Raw genomic sequence first — 22850 nt, 5'->3', positions numbered from 1 at the left:
ATATCCAGTGCTTACCATTCGCTTTACTAAAATTTTATATATCTTCTAAAATAGGTGACCTGACCCAGTTTAAATGGGTTGAGTCAAGTCTGGGTCTAGACCCGAAATATTAACAACCTTAGCGTCAAACCCTGATTTAATCAATTTTGAAATTCAATATGAAATTAAAACGCTAAAACAACATAAAGTTTTGTTTAACATACTTTATTCATATTTATTATATGTATATATATATATATATATATATATATATATATATATATATATATATATATATATATATATATATATATACACATATATATATATATATTTAAATATATATATATTTATATATATATATATATATATATATATATATATATATATATATATATTTATATATATATATATATATATATATATATATATATTTATATTTATTATATATATATTCATACTTATTGCCATTAAAAATTGTAACAAAATAAAATATAATACTAAACTGTTTAAAGTTAGAAATCAAAAAGATCAATTTTTTAATAAAGTCAATTAATTGGTTTTAACTTAACAATATAATGCCATTCTGACATTCTTTGAGATGCTTGATAAATTTGTTACCTTGAGAAGTCGAGAGAGTTACCTAACAAATTTGATTTTTCATACAATACACATATATACAACATACAATATATACATACATACAATACAATATACATACAAACAGACGAAATATATACAACATATACATACATATAATACAATAAACATAAATACAACATACATGCATACAACATATTATATATACAACTTTCATGTCACTTAAAATAACTTACCTTATCACAAAAAGCATCATAATATATCATGATATAGCATAATATATGTATGTGTATATATATATATATATATATATATATATATATATATATATATATATATATATATATATATATATATATATATATAATATATATATATACACATATACATATATATATATATATATATATATATATATATATATATATATATATATATATATATATATATATATATATATATATATATATATACAAATGCATATATACCTATCTTCAATATTTTCTAATATTGCCAATATAATTTTTACAACTACGTTCTGGAGAACTGGATCAGGATTGCATGCCAATTGAAGTAATGAATCCTTTAAACCTGGGGATGCAACTAGCTTTGCACATGTCTTAAAAAGAACAAATTTTTTTTCTAAAACTTAATCAGCTAATATATTTATTATACAATATAACAAAAATATAAAATAATAAATCTATAATATAATTGCTACAGAAACGTTTAATGTTTAACGTCGTTTCATTAGTTACTAGGCTTTGAAAGAGCGCGTTCTCAAAATGCACGCAGTCATTGGAGAAAGATCTTCTGTTCTGGAATTTTGAGATTTGAATTTCCAGACATTTAAAAAAGCACGCTTCTATTATATCAGCTTTATTACATCTTATCATAATTTTCAAGTAGGTCATATTCTATTTAATCATTTTAATTGTTTACATTTTTTATATCTTAACATGTCTATTACCTTTATTAAATTTGTTTTTAAACATATTTATTTTTATTTTTTATATCAAATTATTAGAATGTACCAAATTGTTGACGGTGAAAGTTTGTATTTATTGTGTATTATGTTACTGATTCGCATCATGTTATGTAGTTATTTCTAAAATATATGTTTATTTTTAGTCGCTGAATTACTAAGAAGTAAGTTTTTTCCATTTTGTTATAATTAAATGTTATAAATTGCAGTTCGTATATGTTTGTTGATTTAAATTAACTTTACAATAATAAAATGATTTAGACGAAAATTTTTGTAAATTAATTCAATCCAGAAAGATTAAATATTTTATAATTGAAGTAATTAAAGTAGATTTAAGAAAGAATTGACTTAAATATTCGTTTGCTTTTCTGTTTAGATGACAACAGTATTAATGCAGAAAGTAAGTTAAAAAGCATTTTTACTTTTTAAAAAGGAATATAAATACTTTTTAATATATCCGTTTTCTTTGAAGTAGGTTAAAAATTTCAGGTTTTTAAAATCTTATATATTATGGTCTTAAATATTTATTTACTTTCTTAAAATATTTATTTACTTTCTTAAAAAATTTTTTAAGAAAGTAAATAAATATTTAAGACCATAATATATAAGATTTTAAAAACCTGAAATTTTTAACCTACTTCAAAGAAAACGGATATATTAAAAAGTATTTATATTCCTTTTTAAAAAGTAAAAATGCTTTTTAACTTACTTTCTGCATTAATACTGTTGTCATCTAAACAGAAAAGCAAACGAATATTTAAGTCAATTCTTTCTTAAATCTACTTTAATTACTTCAATTATAAAATATTTAATCTTTCTGGATTGAATTAATTTACAAAAATATCTATGTTAAACTACACCAGGTTGTAGAAAATAGTTATAGTTTATTGAAAAGGTTGTAGACTATTAGAGCAGATTAAATAGATCAAAGATCTATCTAATCTACTTAATAACCTACTACCAAAGTGAAAACTTACTATCAATTATTTTTTGTTTTTCTGTTTAGTTGACAACAATGAAGAGAGAGGTAGTAAGTTTAAAGATTTTTTATTTTTTAACTAGTAACTAAAATGTTTTTTAAAATTTTGTTGTTGACTTTAAAGTAAAACAGTAGGTTTTTATAATTTTATACAATAAGCCCAAGAACTTAGGTCCTACTTAAAGTTATATTGTCAATAATAAAGAGAAGAAATTTAAAATTCTTAGTACGGCAGATTTTTATCATTTTATATCAAGTAAGTTTAATTAGGATTTATTTTCTTTAGTTAATCAAGAGAGAGCTAATAAAGGTATTAGTTACATTAGTTAAGTGAATTTATTTTAAAAAAATTACGTAGATATTTTAACGTCTATACATTTAAGTGCTTTTATTGTTTAGACACAGAATTGAAGGGTGAAATAAGTCAGTGTTATTGCTATAAGCATTTGTTAATAGAAATTTGTTTATTTCTACTGAAACTGGAATTTTAAAACTTCAAGAACTTTAGCTTTATTTTATTTTTTCTTCTAGGAGAGTTGGAACAAAAACTAAGTATAAATTATATGATTAGTATAGTTAAATAAATGAAGCATTTATATCTGTGCCTAAAAAGTCAAAGGCAGTTGTCACGATTTAGAGATAGTCCAGGAGAGAGGAAATAGTTAGTTAAAATAATTAGTCTTTTTGGTTAAACTTATGTTAATTTTTTTCGTGTTTTATTTAATTTGTCTTAAGGCACATGAAATATAACTTTGACATAAAATAAATGAAAAATTAAATTAAAAAAGTGAAACGTCATTTCTGGATAACAGGCGTTTTTCCTTTGAACATTGTGAGGACACCAGACCTTTCATATTGACCCAACTTTGTTTCATATCGTCATAGGACTACAGTCTTTATACCTCTGTAGATACTGAAAAAACTAAAAAAGACTCATACATAACTCATTTTCACAAAAAACTGGACAACCAATCTTTGTCTTCTGAGGTACAGATATTAGGCTTTAAAGTTTATTTTAGTTTATAGTTTCGGTTTAGTTTATAGTTATTTTTAGTTTACTTTTAGTTAGTTTAAGGTTCAGTTATCTTTTTTCTTACTTTAGACAACTTTATGGAGGAAATGAGGGGAATAGGTAAAAAAATTATAATTATATATTTATTTATATGTAAATATTATCTTATCGATTATTTTAAGGTATATTTTTTGTCTTTAGTGTCTGGTAGAAGCATAACTGGTAGGGCTGTGTTTTAAATTTTATATATTTTGTATGGAGAATATGTGCAATAGGTGATAGAATTATTTAATACAAATATGACATTTTTAAACTGTTCACATATTACTCATACTTTTATTAAAATTGAATTTTTAACAAGTTTAACCCTTTTTAATTTACTCTCTCTTTTTTTTTTTTTAACGTCCTCTTCATCCTGTGAAAATGATGAGGTTATGCTTTATATTTTGTTAAATAAAATTGCAAATATTTTTAATTTTTATCCTTCTATTTGTAATTTTAGAGTTGTTAACATTTGAGCAATACAGAAGTTATAGCTCCCAACACCCAGGGCCTCTCTCAGAGAGGTCCTTCAATAAGTGGTGTAGCAATGGCGGTATGGATGGCCATCCTTTAAATGGAGGGCTCATCTTTACCGGGGTGTTAGGAGGCATTAAAGAAAAAGCAGCAACCAAAAGGTTGTAAATATCTTCTATCAGTGAAGATATTTATAACTTTTTTGTCGCTGCTTTTTCTTCGGTGACTTCATTTTTTAATTTGTAGTTTTTTTGTTTTTTTTAATTTGTAATTTTATTTTTTATTAATTTGTAATTTTATTTTTTTTTAATTTGCAACTTTATTTTTTTTTAATTTGTTATTTTGTTTTTTTTTAATTTGTAGTAGTTTTTTTTAATAATATATTATGTTGTATAGAGTAAAAGCGGGTCAAACCGATCATACTATTTTTTCGATCACTGATCGAAAAATTTAAATAAAACCGCAACTGATAGGAATATTTAAAAAATAAAAACGCCAGAAGAAAGGGAATCATCTCCTCTATTCAAATGTGTCAAAATAAAATCCAAGTCATTTTTCAGCCATTCTATTTTTATAAAAGTTTAAAAGAGAGTCGTAAAAATTTGCTTTTTTCTTTTATTTGCTATCGTAATAATTCGGGAACCATAATTTGTTTAAAAATTATTTTACCTATATCTTGTAGAAAATTTAGTTTTAATACCAATTACATAATTTTTTTTTGCTTTATAGTTAAAAATTAGACAAAAAAGTAAGAAAAATTAATATTAAATTTTTTCTGGTAAAACCGATCATTCACATATTTACTTTAAATTCCTTTATTAAGTAGTATGTGAATTTTTAAATTAGGTACCTAGGTGAATTAAATTATTGTATTTTCTCATGTGTTAGTTCCGGGTTCTTCCTTATTCTTATATATTCTTGAAAAAAATACTTCAATCAGAAGAGAATTCAAATATGGCATTCCATTCTTAACTCTAATAGGTCGCAAGAACAACAACAATGCTAGCTTCAAGGGATCAGGATCAACAACCATACTCTCACAGCAAACAGAGTCAATTATGGTGCATGTGTTTAAGTTCCTATGTGATTGGGGTTATGGTTTAACACGAAATGATGTCATGGACTTCGTATGCGGTTACCTTCTTTCTACAAATCAATCAGGCCTATTTAAAAACGGCAGGCCTGGCAAAGTCTGGTTTTATGCATTTATAAACCGACGGTCTAAAGAAATTTCCACAAGAAAAACTCACACTTTAGCATCTGCCAGAGCCGCTTCTTGTACGCAAGAAATAATTGATAATTATTTTGAAGTTGTCATTAAACAATATCAATTGTCTGAGATAACTTCTAGTTGTCACATTTGGAATTGCGATGAAACGGGCTTCTGTGGTGATCAAGCCAAAGCAACTGTAGTATGTCGAAAAGGTGCAAAGCGTGTTTTGAAACTCGCTGGTAACAATGAAAAAATCCATTATACAGTGAACAATTGCTGTAATGCTGATGGATACTTTACACCACCATTCGTGGTATACAAAGCAAAACGAAACTTTAGAGCTGAGTGGGCTTTAGGTGGTCCGACTGGCACCAAATATTCAATTTCTAAATCTGATTGGATGGAGCATGACACATTTATTGAATGGTTGAAAGAAGTGTATATATCAGAATGTCAAGCTATTAGTGGTACTTATATTTTACATTTTGATGGACATACGTCTCACATCAGTTTAGCAGCTGTATTGCTATGTCGAGAAAACAATATAATTTTGATTTGTCTACCAGCCCACTCATCTCACATTCTTTAGCCACTGGACAGAGGTGTCTATTGCCATCTTAAGCAAGTGTGGAAGGCAGTTCTTACCAAATATTACAAAGACACAAAATGCAACCCTTAGATAAAGAAAATTTTCCTACCTTGCTCAAACAGGTGTATGAGAGGGGTAAGTGTTTTACACGTTTGCACGCTATTGCTGGTTTTGAATATACTGGGTTATTTCCACTTAACAAAAATAAAATCAATCAACAGGCATTAGCCTCGGAAATGTTTAATCAACCGAAGTCTTCAACGCCATTGCGAACAATAAAGAATTTAGCATTATCTTCTGAACCAGCAACAGCAGCTTCGAGGTTTGACAAGTACAGAGCACTACATGAGAGAATGAAAATCTTTTACTATTTCTGTATGCTATATAAAAAATATATAGCATATTTCTGTATGCCATATAAAAAATATATAAAAATATATACATTTACATATATAATATGTTAAATTTATTAAATATATTTTATATTGATCGGTTTTAACAGACTTTCTGCCAAAAGCAATGTTTTTTTTTTCTTCTAGTTTTTATATTTTCAAATACAATTAATAAAAAAAATGTGCTTGTTGATATTTTTTATCTTATTTAAAAAAAATAGTTTAAAAATTTTAAAAAACAATAAAGTTACTTGATTTTTATTGTTCGGTGATCGGTTTGACCCGCTTTTACTCTATTTGATTTGTTTTGGTTTTTTTCAGTTAAAATTTTATTTGTTTTTCATCAATTAAACTTAAATATAGTTAAATTGATTTATTACCCAATTATCATAATATAGTGATGCTACATTCTATTGTTAAAAATAATTGGTAGTTTAATTTATTGAACTCACTGCTTTTAAAATTTACTATAAGCCAAGAAAATATATTTAGCTATATAAATGCAATTTATTTATACTACAATTTGATTTTTTGTCTTAAATGTTTATAGTTTGGCTCCTTGAAGCATTTGTTATTTTACTTTTTAATTAAAATATTTTAAATCTATTGTGATGTCTTTTAAATTAAACTAAAGTTTACTAAAAGCCAACCTGAAATAACGTCATAAAACAACACCGACAAGCTGCAATTATGACAGCAGCTTAAGTATGACAACAGGCTACCGAAAAGCAGGTAAATTGTTTTTCAGTTGTATTTTTTTAAATTTTTTTTTATGTCTACTTATCTGTTACAATTTTTATTTTAGGTTTGGCATATGACGCATTAATGCCATATAAAAGATCAAAGTTTACACATTTTTTTCAATTTGTTATACACATGTTTGATTGTAAACTGAATTTTTTTTTGTTTCAAACATATTTTTACTCAATTGCTTAGTTATTTTTAATAAATTTATTGAGTTGTGTGCATTTAGTATTTTAAAGACAATTTTCTTTTTTAAAGAAAAATGTATCATAGGGATACCAAAAAATTAATAGCTCCTGTATAATTTTGTTCACTTCTTATTATTCAATTATTATTTAATCTTATTAATTAAATAAAGTTCATGTTATAAATATCATAACAAGAATTAAGCTTTAGTTTTTCATCACTTTAAAGCAATATGAAGTGTTATTATTTTGTGTCAGTAACTAAAAACGTATTGTGTTGAATTTAGAAATGTCAAAGAAAATAGCTCTGCCTTACACACTGATATGACCTATGTCAGTTTTAAATTGCTCAAATAATGTTAAATAATTGGTAAATTATTTCACCTCAAACTTTTTATGTTAATTTGGCAGATGGTTTAATTTTTTTTCAATTTGAAGACGTTTTTCTAAAAGGGTAGGGGAAAGTTTGCACCCTTGATCATAAAACCCAGGGCGCATTATGTTAATAACATTCTCCTAAATTAATAATAATTGTAAAACTAATATTGACTATAAAAAAATATACACACACTTTCTTAAAGTTTATTAGAAACATGAATATAGAAAACTCTAAAATAGTTTTATATTTTTGTCTTTCGTAAATTTTGTTTAGTTTTTTCCCCCCTGGATTTTAGGATCAAGGGTACTTTTCCCTATTAGTTAATGTTTTGCAACTTTAGATTGTGGAAAACAGCCACTATAAATTAATTATGTAACAGACTGACCATAACATGTATTACGGGTTGCTTTCTGCTAGTATATATTGATATATTAAAGAAACATAATAGTTAATAAAATATTTTTAATAAAAAATATTTAAATGTTTGATATCACTAAATGTTATATTTCTGGTCAGGTTATCCTGATACTTTGCCTTAAAAACTCTCCCTAGCCTTTGCCTTTTTAAGGCAAAGGCTAGGGAAAGCCAACTCTGACATAAAACACCCCCTGCCTTAAGGGTCTTGGTTGAGTAAGGATATCTCAATAATAACACTCATTTTGGGCAGATGATAAACGCATCTGACTACTGTATTTAAGAAGGCCACCTAGACAAAAACTTAAGGGGTAAACAGATTCTTTCTGTTGACCAATCTCTCACCCCTTCTATTAGGCTAGTGTAGATGTATTTTTAATACATTGTTTCCAGTTTAGGATGTGAAATGCTGGATCTTCTTGACTCAATGCATGGGTTTTGCTTTTGTTCATGTTTTTATGACTAGGCAACTTATTCTATTATCTCCTAATGAGTGTACAGCTCAAAAACTCAGTTTTTTGTCCGGCTGGTGGTCAGGTTTCCTGAACTCTAAAGATTCTCTCAGAGAGGCTGATTCCATCAACAGCTGTAAAATATCAGAGTACTAACAGTACCATGTTGGTGGGATGGTGTAATTGTTTGTACTTTTGGTGTGCATTGTTAAGGCCACAATTGGAGCCCTTTGTTATGGCGTTGGTTTTATTAGTGGTAATAAGGCAATTGCTTGGACTATTAAATAGTGTGCTGAATATTATCTGTGCTTTGAGTCAAGTTCTTTAACAAATTTAAAAATGACTAAAGTACCAAAAACTATAAAACACAAAAAACAATCATCATCACCAAGTTCTCTGAACCTATCATTCACTAATATTCGTGGTCTTCAAAGTAAGTTTTCTATTTTTGAGTCTTATTTCTTGCAAAGTTCACCAGACCTATTTGCTCTTTGTGAGACTAATTTGAGTTCAGCTGTCTTATCTTAGTGTTGATGCCTATCTTTTTTCAATTCATAAAGACTCCAACAGCCACATACTTTGCCTGGGCATCTACGTTCGTAAGAATTCACCCATTTTTCAGGAAACTAGGTTTGAATCCATAAACTACTCTTATCTGTACTTTCATTTAGCACCACTTCACTCTATTGCCTTTCTCTTTGTTTTATATCGCCCTCCTTTATCACAAGACTGCACTCTTTTTGATGTTATTTCTAATAAAATTGACCAAGGCCTTTATTTATTATTTTATATTATATATCTTTATCCTTCAGCCAATATTGTTGTTGGTGACTTTAATACTCCTCTTACTGAATGGCTTTCAAATCAACTTTCGAACTCAATTTTCCTGACAATCCTTATAATTTATCTTCTCTACTTGACTTATGTCTTGTTTTTGATCCTAGTCAATGCTCAGTGTGTCCAGATTCACCCTTAGTTGCTTCTATACACAGTTAGATCTCTTTTAAACTATTATCTCATTCTTCTTTGTTAGCAGAATCCCCCTATCATCAACTACCTAAAAGCTGACTGGGACTCTTTCCATGATGTTCTTTGTGATGACCCTTGGGTAGAAATCTTTTGTCTTCCTGCTGGCATATGTGCTTCTTACATAACGACTTGGATTCAGGTTTTTAAAAATATTCTCCAGAAAACAGATGTCTGTTTACTACTGCTAGAAACCATTTTAAAAAGGTTTTGTATAATACCAAAGCCCACTATACCTATGTCTCAAAATCTTGTATTTTATCTCAAAAACTAGGCCCTCGTGACTTGTGAAGAATCTTTAACAGTATTTATAAAAAGGGTAAATCTGTTATTCCAGCTGTCTTGTATGGTTCAGAATTCGTCACTTTACCTAAAGACAAAGCTGAATTGTTTGCTAAGAACTTCTCATCAATATCATCTCTTGATTTACTTGTCATGTTCAGGTAACATTTTTAAAATTATTGAATCCTGCCTTACCAATTGTAGTAAAAAAGTTGTCCTTGATGGACAGCACTCTTCTTCATTTCTTGTAACTTCAGGGTTTCTTCAAGATTCTATCCTTGACCCTACACTCTTTTTAATTTACATTAACAATCTCCCAGATATTTTTACATCTAAGGTAGCATTGCTTGCTGACGATACTACTGATATGATAATATTTATTCTTGTCTTAATAAGAAGCAAACACTCTCTGATTGCTTGGAGGAGGCATTGGAGCTTGAAAACGTTCTCATTCCTGCTACAGGATGGGGCTCTCAGTGGCTTGAGCTTTAACGCAGATAGAACTCAATTTTTTTTAGCTAATCATTATCACAATAATCTAGATCTTCCTATATTTACGAGCGGTAATGCACTCGATGAGTCATCTACCTTTCATCTTTTAGGATTAACTCTTACTATAGATCTTTCTTGAAAACCACATCTCAAACCCATTGCAAAATTAGCATCTGCTAAGATTGCATCTCTTTATCGTGCTTGACACTTTTTTATTCCAGATTCTATTCTTTATCTCTATAAATTTCATCCTTGTATGGAATACTGTTGCCATATCTGGGGCGGATCTTCCAATTGTGCCCTTTCTCTTTAAGACAAGGTGCAAAAACACATTGCAAACATAGTTGGACCCGCTCTTGCAGCAAACCTCAAACCATTATCATATTGTTGTAATGTTGCTTCTCTTTCTCTTTTCTATAAATACTATAATGGGCACTGCTCTAAAGTGTTAGCGCTACTTGTGCCATCGAATAAAATTCATGTTTGTGTTACTTGTCAATTAAGTCTCATCATTTTACTGTGACTGTTCCTAAGTGCTCCAAAAATACTTATTTGTCAAGTTTTTTTCCTCAAAAAACAGTCTTTTGGAATTCGCTTTCTTTATCTTGTTTTCCTGATACATATAATTTGCAATCTTTAAAGTAGTCTGTTAATCTTTATCTTGCTCTAAAAATTTCATCTTCCAGTAACTTCCAACTCTAATAGTGGTTGCTTGCAACCTTGTTGGAAGGAAAGATAAAAAAAAAAACTAATAAAAATTTAGTTAAAAATATTTATTGGCTTTTTTTAAAATAATTAATTATAATAATTATTCTTTTAATTATTATAATAATTTTTTTTTAAATAATTAATTATAATAATTAAAAAATGACTATTCAATATTTATTTAATAAATTATAACAACTGTTTAGTAAATTTCTTCAAAACTATAGTTTCTCTTATGCTAATAGATTAAAATTTTAAAAATAATATCTTAGTTAACTGAAGGTCAAGGAAGCTAAACATGACTAAATTATTTTCCTTGAGTTTAATTAAACAAAAGAAAACAGCTTCATTAATTAGGGAAAAATGTGCACAGATAGTAAATACGCAAGATCTTGCTTAATAACTATGTATTAATGAAAAATCAAGAATAAAAAAATATTGTGTTATCTTGAAAATATTTACTCATTTTATGCTACTATGATATTCATGTAATAATATATATATTTTTTAAATATGTATATATATTTTAAATATATATATATTTTAAGTATATATATATTTTAAATATATATATATTTTAATATACTTTTCATTTAACAAAGATAACAATCTTTTTAAATTTTTTGTCAACATGATGACATCACAATAGTCAGGTAAGGTCTTATGACAAAAACTTATATAACTTTGTATATGTAAAAAATATTATTTAGGTACATTTAAAATTAATTACTATAGCATGTTACTATAGTTACATTGAATAGAATAAATATTTAAGGGGTATGAAAAACTTAAATATAAAAAGGTGTGAAAATAGAAAGAAAAGAAAAAAATTTATATTCAAGTGAGCAGTAGTTATAATGGAATCAAAAAACAAAGTGAAAAAATTTTAAATCAGTTTTTTACTGAATACTATTACTTTCTTTGATTTTAAGTTTATATTTAGAGAATGCTTAATGATTAATTTATTTATGGAGAATGATTAAAAATGATTAATTAAAAAACATTTTTTTTTGCATTTAGGATCTTGTAGCAAAATTCAAGCTTGAAGTGGCCATAAATCCAATTATATTTAAAAAAAAAATTAAAAGAGTTGCTTGTGAAAACCAATTTAAAAATTTTTAAGAATAGGGAGAGATTTTTTTTTTTAATTAGGGGGCGTTTGATGCACCCTAACCCTTTGAGTATTACTCATCTTTATATTTATGTTTTTTAAATCAGAAGTTTAAATTTAAGTTTATGTAACTATTCTACACAGATAATATTAAAGTTTCTCCAGAAAATGTAAAACATAGTTTAAATCCAATAGTTTAAACATAGTCTAAATTCAAAATTTGAGTCAAATATTCTTAAGATAACTTTTTTAATTAGGTTTATTAAATTAAGGTTTATTAAAAATTTGAAAACTGTGATTGACTTAGTATCATTTCATTATGTCAAAACTGTCACAGCATTCCTTGACAGTAAAATGTTTGAGTATGTGAAAAGAATTAGGAACAAAGCTTATGTTTACAAATCTTGTCTGATTGAAGACTTTTGCATTTATAACACTAAATTTACAATAATATTTAGGAAGTTAAAAACAACTCTAATGCAAGGTCAATAATGACCTTAAAACATTCTTTTTAGAGAATTTATAATCCTTTATATTTATGAGGATGAGATGGACTACAGAGAGATTGGAAAAATTTCCAGAGAAAGAATCATAAAAGCCAAATGTCATACCTTATTTATTAAGTTTATATTTTTTTGTTACATTTTATTTTGTTTTAATATCATATTTTATTTATTAGTTTATACATTTTTATTTGCATTTATAGCCGAATCTAAAACATTTCTCTTCTTTCTTTTGTAGAATAAACAAAAACCACTCGTACATTAATAACTTTTTTAAGCTTTATAAAATATAAACCAGTCAAAAATACACCAAAGTTAAACTTGCAGATCAACTGTTGGCATCGCGCTGATGTAATTTTTTGTTTACGCCCTGCTGATGAGCCTACTATTAAAAATACATCAAAACTGTTGCTGATCTAATATTGATGTTGCGTCGATACTTGTGCATGGGTTGAAACTTCATCTTATTTGTCAATACATGCAAACATGCATAACTAATGTAAGAATTCTCATGCTACTAAATCAATTCCTGTTTTAAAATTTTTTTTAATGAGCCAATTAAAAAGTTTATTTTTAAATTTACGTTCGGCTCAATTGTAAATGAAAAGAGATAAAAATAATAATGATTTAAAGTATCAAATGAGATGCTAAAAAAGTTTATAGTTTAATAAAAATTCTAAAACTTTTAAAAGTATAATATATTAAATTTTAAAACTTTTAAAAGTATAATATATTAAATTTTAAAACCTTTAAATGTATAATATATTAAATAATACTAACAAAAAAGTGTTTATCAAAAAATGAGAAGAGAGAGAGAAAAAAAATCTTTCCTCACTTTCTTTATTTCTGCATAATATAGAAGTATCTTTCCAGCAAGCAAGCATAGCTGATCATCAGATGAAGATGTTGGAATTTGTATTAGATAATCCAAAAGTTGACCCTAAATAAAACTAAAAAGTATAATATAGGTGCATGTGTGCATTTGTGTAAAAGTAAAAACTAAAAATAGTTTGTAACGAGTTTCTAAAGTCAATTCTATAACTTAGTAGAACTTTCCTAATGTCAGTTCTATAACTTGGGAGACACAAAAAAGACATCCTATTGGCTTAAACAGTGAAACATAAAAACAAAGATACAAGTTTTAAAAAAAAATAGCAATTCCAAAACTTTCAGACCAGCAAAAAGCAGTTACTAGAACCAAATACAGTCAACTGTGTCAAAATTTCAAAAAATCAAAAGCCAATCATTAACAAATCTTATTTTATGTTTAACCATTCCAGTATTATAGGAAATGATAAACTTTACACAAACAATGTAAAATCCATTTACTATTAAACATCAAATAAAACCAAAAATTTAAAAAAATTAAAAAATAATATATTGCATTTTCCAATAAATGGCGTTTCCAAGTCCTTTTTTGCGCTTTGTGGACTGGCATTAAAATAGACTTACTCCATTCATCAAATGTATTTTTCAGATGAATGAAAGCATATTTATTCTGGCCCAATTTAGCATCATCTCACTATGCAAAAACAGTCATCATGTACAAACACAAGAAAAATATGTTAAGAAAGAAAATAATAATTGCAAACTTGCCAGAATGTCACCATTTTGAAAATATTTGAAATTATAATGAAAAATCATTTTTTAAGAATAATTGGCAAAAAATCTTATAACACTACATTCTAGAATAAAGTATTGCCTTAATAAAGTTGATATCTAGAATGAAGTAATTAAGTTGATAGCAAAAGTTATGCTTTGAAAGCTCATCAAAAGTATGAGCTTAGTATGAGTAACAGGACTAGTGGATAATGTCAGAAGAAATAGTTTAATTAAAAATAACTAATTACATACATAAAAACAAGAATAAAAAGACATTCTGAATTTTTTTAAAGTTTTGTCCTATATATCCATTCCTTTTTTTAGTCATCATTCATTAACACTATAGCATAAAGTAAACCAACAAAACCTTGGAGACTGTTAGGTTTTGATAAAATTAATTGGAAAAATGATACAATAGCCTAAGTGAAACAAACTCTAACACTGTAGCTGCACTACTGTGTCAGTGATGGCTATTTAAAGCTACACTACTGTGTCAGTGACGACTAATTAAAAAAAACGGTATAAAATAGTCAGAACAAGTTTTTATTTTAATAGTCACAATAGAAATAGTACAAAATATAAAATAATAGTAGAAAATATGTTTGCATAACTTGCATAACATAGATATAACTTGCATAATATAGATAAATGAGAGATATACTTACAATATAAATGAGAAAAACACGACAATGGAACATATAAAATAAAATTTAAATTACATTTTAGATTTTATATAATTTGTAAAATAAATTGAAAGTGATCTAGATAAAATAAGTAAATTTACTTATATTCTACGACAACTTTGAGAGGATCTTGTACAACAGTAATGCAAAAAAGTAGAATTTAGACTAAGCTGAAACTTGGCAGTAAGCATATTATATCCATATATATACAAAAGAGGGAAAGTTTAAATCAGTCCGGTTTATGGGGGCTATAACCCCATGTCCTGCAGATTTAGGAGCCCTAAAATTTTTATGAGGATGCTTCATTTTTGTAAGGTTTTTATAAATAAAAAAAATGCCCGCCTGCTTAAAAATATCCCAGACCCTGCAAGTCTTAATCCAGCATTGGTTTTATGAACTGGTTTTACGGTATTTTATATGGGCATGAAAAATTTAGAACTATTTATGTAAATATCTTTATCTGCTTGTAGCCTGCCTACACGCAGATAAAGATACTTACATAAATAAATATAGTGGGCTGATAACACGCTGTAGGCTGATAACACGCAGATAAATATCTTTATCTACGTGTTATCAGCCTAACTACAGCAAGTAGGCCTAACTACAGCAAGGCAAGTAGGCCTAACTACAGCAAGAGTTTTGCTTTTTTCTTAGTAAAAGCTATTGTTTCAGAGAAATAGAAATTGGACGCCTGGGCCACCTATGCTTATTGGCCAAAAATGTTTAGCTACACCACTGTGTAATATACATATAACCCGAGCTGTAGCTAAGCAAAAATATTTGTTTAATTTGATTAAGAAATACAACTCACGGTGATTGGAGCCTGGAAACAAAAATACTTTAAAACATTTACCATTCCTAACCCGAATGTTAGGGCAACAAATTAGTAATTTTTATTTTTTTATTTTCTTACATTAAATTGAAGCCAACAGGTTTTAAAATTCAAAATTCAAAAGTTATGATTATATAAAGTTTACACCCTAACCAAATGAGGTGGTTATTTTAATATTTTTCTAAACATTCCAATGTGATATAAACAAGAACATACTTAAGTTTGACGCCCAAGTATGTTTTATTTGACAAAAGTATATTTATTAACCAAAAATATAGTTATTTATAATTATATTATTATCTCAAAATTTACGTAAGCAGACATCATTATATTATTGGTTAACTATAAAGTTTTAAAATGAGTTTAATATGGTTTTAACAACACATTAAAAGACCTCATATATATGTAAAATAAAAAATCTACTGCTACATTAAAGAATTTTTTAATGCAATAAAAAAAAACAATAATCAATGATCAAATTAACTTTGAAAATAAAACTAATTTGATGTTGTTTGAAAAATACGAATGATTTTATATATATCACTTATAAAAACTCTTTTTCTTCATAATTCTTTGACAAATTTTAACGATGAAGTCTGTGCCAATTAATTACTTATTCACGAAAAATGGTTAAATTAACTTTTGCTCCGAGCAAATGAGGAACAGAATTTGATTGTCAAACGAACTTATAACTTAATTAAAGATAATATTTTAAACCCCTTAAATAATTAGGGAGGTTGTTCAAAATTTATATGGTCGTAATTTTCAAACACTAAGAGATTATTACATGACATTAGAGACTTGTTAATGAACTTAAATTTAGTTTAAAGTGTTAAGAATATTTGTATATATAAATCTTATAAACTTGTCCCTCTCATGCTAATGGCACAAAAGGGAGGTAAACATTTTAAGCGTTTATTGCTAACAAACCCCAATTATAGCAATAATTTTGCAAAGCTTTTGCTCTGTGTTGTTTCATAAAGATAAATCCTCAAACAAAAACAAAACAGGCCTGATTTTAAATATGCGATTGGAATCTGGTTGTTTGAATATTGTAATTTGCATTTTTGTTAATTTATTACCTTTAATTTTTGAAAATTTAAAGTGAAAAAAGTTACAAAAATTTAGAGAACAAAAAAAAAATGAACTTGATGTTATTTCATTATATAGAACACTTTTCTTCACAATCAACCATATATGTATGCGGTAGTGATGTAGTGGTAGAGCGCTTGCCTCATAAGCGAGAAGTTCCAAGTTTGATCCACACCATGTCCCTGGTAGTGCCATGCTAAACTTGTTTCTCCGTGCAGCGGCCTTGTTTGTCGAGGTTTGTGTTTCGAAGTTGAGAGAAGGTTGTAACCACAAAAGTAGTCTCCTCAACTGTTGTGACTTTCTTGGCCTTGGGGAGGTGAATAATTAAAAAAAAAAAATTATTTTAAATTAGAAAGTGTGATTTTTATGAACCACTCAACTAAATTCGCTATATTAAATAAATTAAACTTAGTGACTTTTGTGGTTATAAAAAGTTATCCATTTTTTTTCAGGTTTATTACTTTTACTTTTTTAACTTTAACCATTATTTTTTAATCTTGTAATTTTAATTTTTAAAATCTTGATGTTATTGACATTAGTTATTTAAAAGTGTGAAAATTTAGTATTTCATTTGTTTTAAAAGACTGTCTGGTTTATTGTTCTTGCTTTGGAAATGGCTCTGCAATTTGCAATTTTATTCTAAGTTTTGTATTTTGGCTTTTTTTATTCAGCATGGTTGTTAAAAACTAATCTAACCAAAATCAAAGTTTTTTCTGGAGATGACTAACTGGAATAATTGTTGTCTGGTATAAACTAATTGAAATTAGTTCATTCCAGTTTTATGAATAGCTATTAACAAATAAACAAAAAAAAAAATTATTTTCATTTCTGTTAGATTGGTTGTTAACAACAGCCACACTGAATAAGAGAAGCAAAAAGCAGCAGCATAGCTACAAATATGCGCAGCTCCGTAAACTTTTCAAAAAAAATACCTTTTCAATGCTATTTTGTAAAAAGTCTTTCCTTCTAAAAAGTTATAAATTTCAACTTTTAAGAAAAAAAAAATTATAATAAACATTATTAGGGTACAACCCCCTTGCCCAGGAACCAAATTAAACATCATGTTCATTGGGACTACACAAATCAGAGTTCTGACAAGTCTGAAAGATAAATTAAAATCATACAAATAAAAAAGATTCAAAAAAGTGGAGTTCTCTGGTTGGCGCTGAAAACAATTGTAACATGTACGTTTATCAAGTTTACACAAATGCTGAAAGTTTCAGAGCTCTAGCAAGTCTGGAAGGTTGAGAAAAATCAATTGCAAGATTCCAGGACAACTGATACGCGACAAACAACGTGAAGTTTTTCTAACTTTCCTTGTGCGGGTTGGACACCAAATCAACAAAAAGAAGGATAATAAGATGCCCACAACCTATAGTAGAAGATTAACCAGCTTTCCTTACAATCATTTTTCAAATAGACTATATAATAAAATACAATGAAAGATTATATCTGATAAACACTTTTTTTATCATATAGATTATATCAGATATTGACTTTTTTGAAAACTGTTTTAAGCAGTCGATGTTCTTGCGAATACCAAAAATGTTATATTGCACTATATTACCAAAACAAAATATTTGATTGAAAAAGCAAATACAAAGAAAGAAAAACTGTAGAAAAAACGTGCTCTAACAAACAGTGACATAGTCAAGGTTTGCATGCATGGATAGAATCTAGTAGCGTAGCAAGAAACTATGCCCCCATCCCTTTACCTGCCTAAGTTTCATTATGGCCACTAACCTATTTCTACTCAACAAAAAATGAAATAAAAAATCAATGATTCTTGAGGAACCCGCATTAGCACTATGGCTCTCACATGGCAGGAAGCCGTGTGAGAACCATAGTGCTAATGCAGTTATACCAGTAGAATAGCCATCACTACTTCACTGGTACACCCGCTTGTTAACTATATTTTCCTCTAATTATATAGAATCACCCTTTATGATACCTGAAAAGAAATCTTTTGACAATGCGCTGCCACAAACACTGCCTACATACATCAGAGTATTATCTGAAGTATTACCCAGAAGTGTCCACAAACAGGCAATGGATATGAATACACTACCTCAAAATACACTATCTTAAAATGTATGTTAAATCAACACAAAATGACTGTTTTTTGAGAAAGTAAACAATATAACTTATATTTCATTTACTTACAAAGTATAGCATAATATCAATATAGTCAAAGACAAAATTTACTTTAATTTATAAATGTAAATAACAACTTTTTCAAACTACTTTTGTGTAAGCTATTTTTGCTAATTAGTTACTTTTATGCGTATGATTAGTTACTTTTATGCGTATGACATGACTTTACTATTAAAAGTAAGTTACATTTGCAAGAAAAAAAAAAAAAAAAGCAAATTAATTTTACTTGTAAAAGTAAATTTTTCAAGTAACAGCTACTTATTTAAAAATCTAACCTTAAGTAATTAAGTTTTACATGATATATAATTTATGTAAAAAAAAAAAGAATAACTTTTAAATGTAAGTAAATTATATATTTTAATACCAGTTATGTAAAGTAATTTACGCTTAAAAGTAATTAGTTCAGGTCAGGTTAACCTGCTACTGGTGTGATGTAACCAAGTACAGTCTACTTCAGTTCTGCTGCCTTGTAGGATACACTTTTTTAGGCAAAGGATAAGCCAACTCCGACTTAAAACATCTCCTGCCTTGAGGCTCTTTTCTATCTGTTGACCAGCGTCGCATCTCTTCTACATTTTAGGCTGGCGCAGATGTATTTATAATACATAGTTTCCAGTTTAGGATGTAAAATGCTAAAACTCAGCTTTATGGTTCTGGGGCCGGCTGGTAGTCAGGTTTCCTGAACTCAGCTCTCAGAGAGGCTGATTCCATCAAGAGCTGTAAAATATCAGAGTACAAACAGTGCCATGTTGCGCATAAATAGTGTCCCTGTTCTTAATTTTGGTGTGCATTGTCGAGGCCACAAAACTCAAAACTGTAAAATATAAAAACCATCGTCTTCCTCAAGATCACTAAACCTATCATTCACTATACAATATTCATGGTCTTCAAAGTAACTTTTCTTCTGTTAAATCTTATCTCTTGCAAAGTTCACCAGACCTACTTGCTCTTTGTGAGACTAATTTGAGTTCAGCTGTCTCATCTTGTGATCTTAATGTTAATGGTTATTTTCCTTTAATTTGTAAAGACTCCAATAGCCACATGCTTGGCCTGGGCATTTACATTTGTAAGAAATCACCAATTTGTCAGAAAACTAGGTTTGAATCCACCAACTATTCTTTATGTGCTTTTGTTTAGCACCACTTCACTCTATCACCTTTCTCTTAGTTCTGTATAGCCCTCCTTTATCACAAGACTACACACTTTTTGATGTTATTTCTGATCAAATTGAACCAGCCCATTCTATTCATTCTTCAGCTAATATTGTTGTTGTTGATGACTTTAATGCTCATTACACTGAATGGCTTGTGTCAATGTTCTAGTGCCAGTGACTCTGCAGGCATTAAGGCCAAGAACTTTTGCCTTTCTCAAACTCTAACTCAAATAGTCAACTTTTCAACTCGCTTTCCAGACAACCTGAATCATTTACCTTCTCTACTTGACTTGTCTTGTTTCTGATCCTAGTCAGCCTATGGAAACTTTTATTCCCTCTTGACGATTCCAAGTCAAGCCTCACTCTTCTTCATGATTTTCATGATTTTCTTCTTCATGATTGTGCTGCTGCATTTCTTATCAAAACCATTACTTTCATATCTACCAGCATAACAATCTCCAGAAAACAAACATCTGTTTACTATATCTAGAAATTAAAAAGGTTTTGTCTAACGCCAAAGCCCGCTATTCTCAGTTAGTGAAATCTTATATTTATATCTTAAAAATTACTCTCTCATAACTTCTGGAGAAACTTTAACAGTATCTATAATAAGGGCAAATCTGTTGTTCCACGCCTCTTGTATGGTTTAGATTTTGTTACCTCACCTTAAGACAAAGCTGAACTGCTTGCTAAGAACTTTTTATCAAATCATCTCTTGATTCCACTAGTTGCACTTACACTAGTTGCATTCTATCTGATATAGCAGACAAATAGGTTGATCTATTACTTAACACTCATATCACTCCAGCTTCAGTATCTAAAGTGATTTCCTACTTAGACTCATCTACAGGTTGTGGTCCAGACAACATATCTGTTATAGTCTTGCAGAAGTGTTCTCTGGAGCTATTATCTATACTTTCAAAACTATCTAACAAGAGCTTATCAGAGTTATATTTTCCATCATGCTGGAAAGTGGCATCTGTTATCCCTATTTTCAAAAATTCTGGAGAGTGATCTGACTTGCCTAACTACCATCCCATTAGTCTTCTTTCTATCATAAGCAAGGTTTTTGAATCTTTAACTAACAAACACTTAGTCTCTCATTTTAAATCTAATAACTTTTTGATCATCAATATGGATTTCGATCTTCTCGATCATTTCTTTTCGATCATTCTACAGCTAACAGTAATAACCAATAGACTTCATCATACATTAAATAGAGATGGAGTGGTTAAGTCTATCACTTTTGATATTTCTAAAGCTTTTGATAAAGTTTGGCATATTGATTTTCTCCACAAGCTTTCTTCTTACGTTGTATCAGGTAACATCTTTAAGATTATTAAATCCTTTCTTTCCAATCATAGTATAGAAGTTAACCTCGACAGGCAGCACTCTTTTTCATATCCTGTAACTTCAGGGGTCCCTCAAGGTTCTATCCTTGACCCTATACTCTTTTTAACTTACATTAATGATCTTGCAGATATTCTCACATTTAAGGCGAACACACTCTATTTGCTTGGAGGGAGCATTTGAGCTTAAAAAGAATCTCACTTCTGCTACAGCATGGGGATCACAGTGGCTGGTGAACTTTAATTCAGATAAAAATTTTTTTAGCAAATCGTTATCACAATAATTTAGATTTTCCAATATTTATGAACGGTAATGTACTTGACGAGTCATCTACTATCTTCAACTTCTAGGATTAACTTTTACTTCCAATCTTTCATGGAAACCATATACCAAATTGATTTCAAAATTAGCATCTGCTAAGGTTGAATCTCTTTATCGTGCTTAACACTTTCTTATTCCGGATTCTATTTTTTATCTCTATAAATTTCAAATCCATCCTTGGATAGAATACTGTTTATATAGCTGGGGCGGATATTCGAACTAGGCCCTATCTCTTTTGGACAAGGTGCAAAAACACATTGCAAACATATTTGGACCTGCTCTTGCAGCCAACTTCCAACTATTACCACATTGTTGTAATGTTGTTTCTCTTTCTCTTTTCTATAAACCTATAGTGGGCACTGCTCTAAAGAGTTAGGGTCTCTTGTGCCATCTACTAAAACTCATTTCTTGTGTTACTAGTCATTTAATTAAGTCTCATCTTTTTCTCTGACTGTTCAGAAGTGCTCCAATAACTCTTATTTGTCTGGTTTTTTTCTTTGAACATCAGTTCTTTGGAACTCACTTCCTTCATCTTGTTTTCCTGATTCATATAATTTGCAATCTTTTAAGTTGTCTGTCATTGGTTATCTTGCTCTTTGAACTTCACTTTTTCTCCTCCAGTAACTTCCAACTCTAATAGTGGTTGCTTGCAGTTTTGTTGGATGCAAAGATATTAAAAACAAAATTCACATTTTTACATTTAAATAAGTAAAAGAGCCATCCCTATTGCAAACTATTCTTTGAGATATAATCAATAGATTCCTGACTACAAATCAAATCACAAAACCTAAAAAAAGTAAAATTTCTTTACCCTGCTTGTTATAAAGTCCTGATTTTCAATTACCAACAACTCTATCGTTTGCAGTGCTAATCTTTTTGTTTCATCGTCATGAGATTTACAAAGTGTTTCCAATGCTGACGCTAATTAGTAAAATACAAAAAAGTAAAGCATAAATTTTAGACTTTTAAACTTAATTATAAAAAAATAAATTTTCAATCTTTTTATAAACTTTTTTTTACTTAATTTTTATAAAGTTCCTTTTTTTTAAAAAACTTTTTATAGATAAAAAAAAACTGATAGAGGAACTTAAAGGAAAAAAAAGAA

At 28.3% G+C, this 22850-nt stretch overlaps 1 protein-coding gene across 1 annotated transcript in view; it reads right to left on the bottom strand.

Annotated features, from left to right (window-relative positions):
* LOC136082006 (uncharacterized) overlaps positions 1–22850 on the bottom strand; it is a 108029-nt gene that overhangs the window by 3135 nt on the left and 82044 nt on the right. Inside the window, exons 17-19 of the mRNA XM_065800536.1 lie at positions 22557–22666; positions 13394–13498; positions 1068–1198 (exon numbers count right to left, since the gene is read on the bottom strand). Coding sequence (XP_065656608.1) covers positions 1068–1198; positions 13394–13498; positions 22557–22666 — 346 coding nt within the window. The remainder of the gene's footprint in view (positions 1–1067; positions 1199–13393; positions 13499–22556; positions 22667–22850) is intronic.

This window comes from Hydra vulgaris, chromosome 06 (genome assembly GCF_038396675.1).
Source record: "Hydra vulgaris chromosome 06, alternate assembly HydraT2T_AEP".
Taxonomy (NCBI): domain Eukaryota; kingdom Metazoa; phylum Cnidaria; class Hydrozoa; order Anthoathecata; family Hydridae; genus Hydra; species Hydra vulgaris.
The sequence above is the reverse complement of the archived record's forward strand: the minus strand, read 5'-3'. Positions and strand labels throughout refer to the sequence as shown.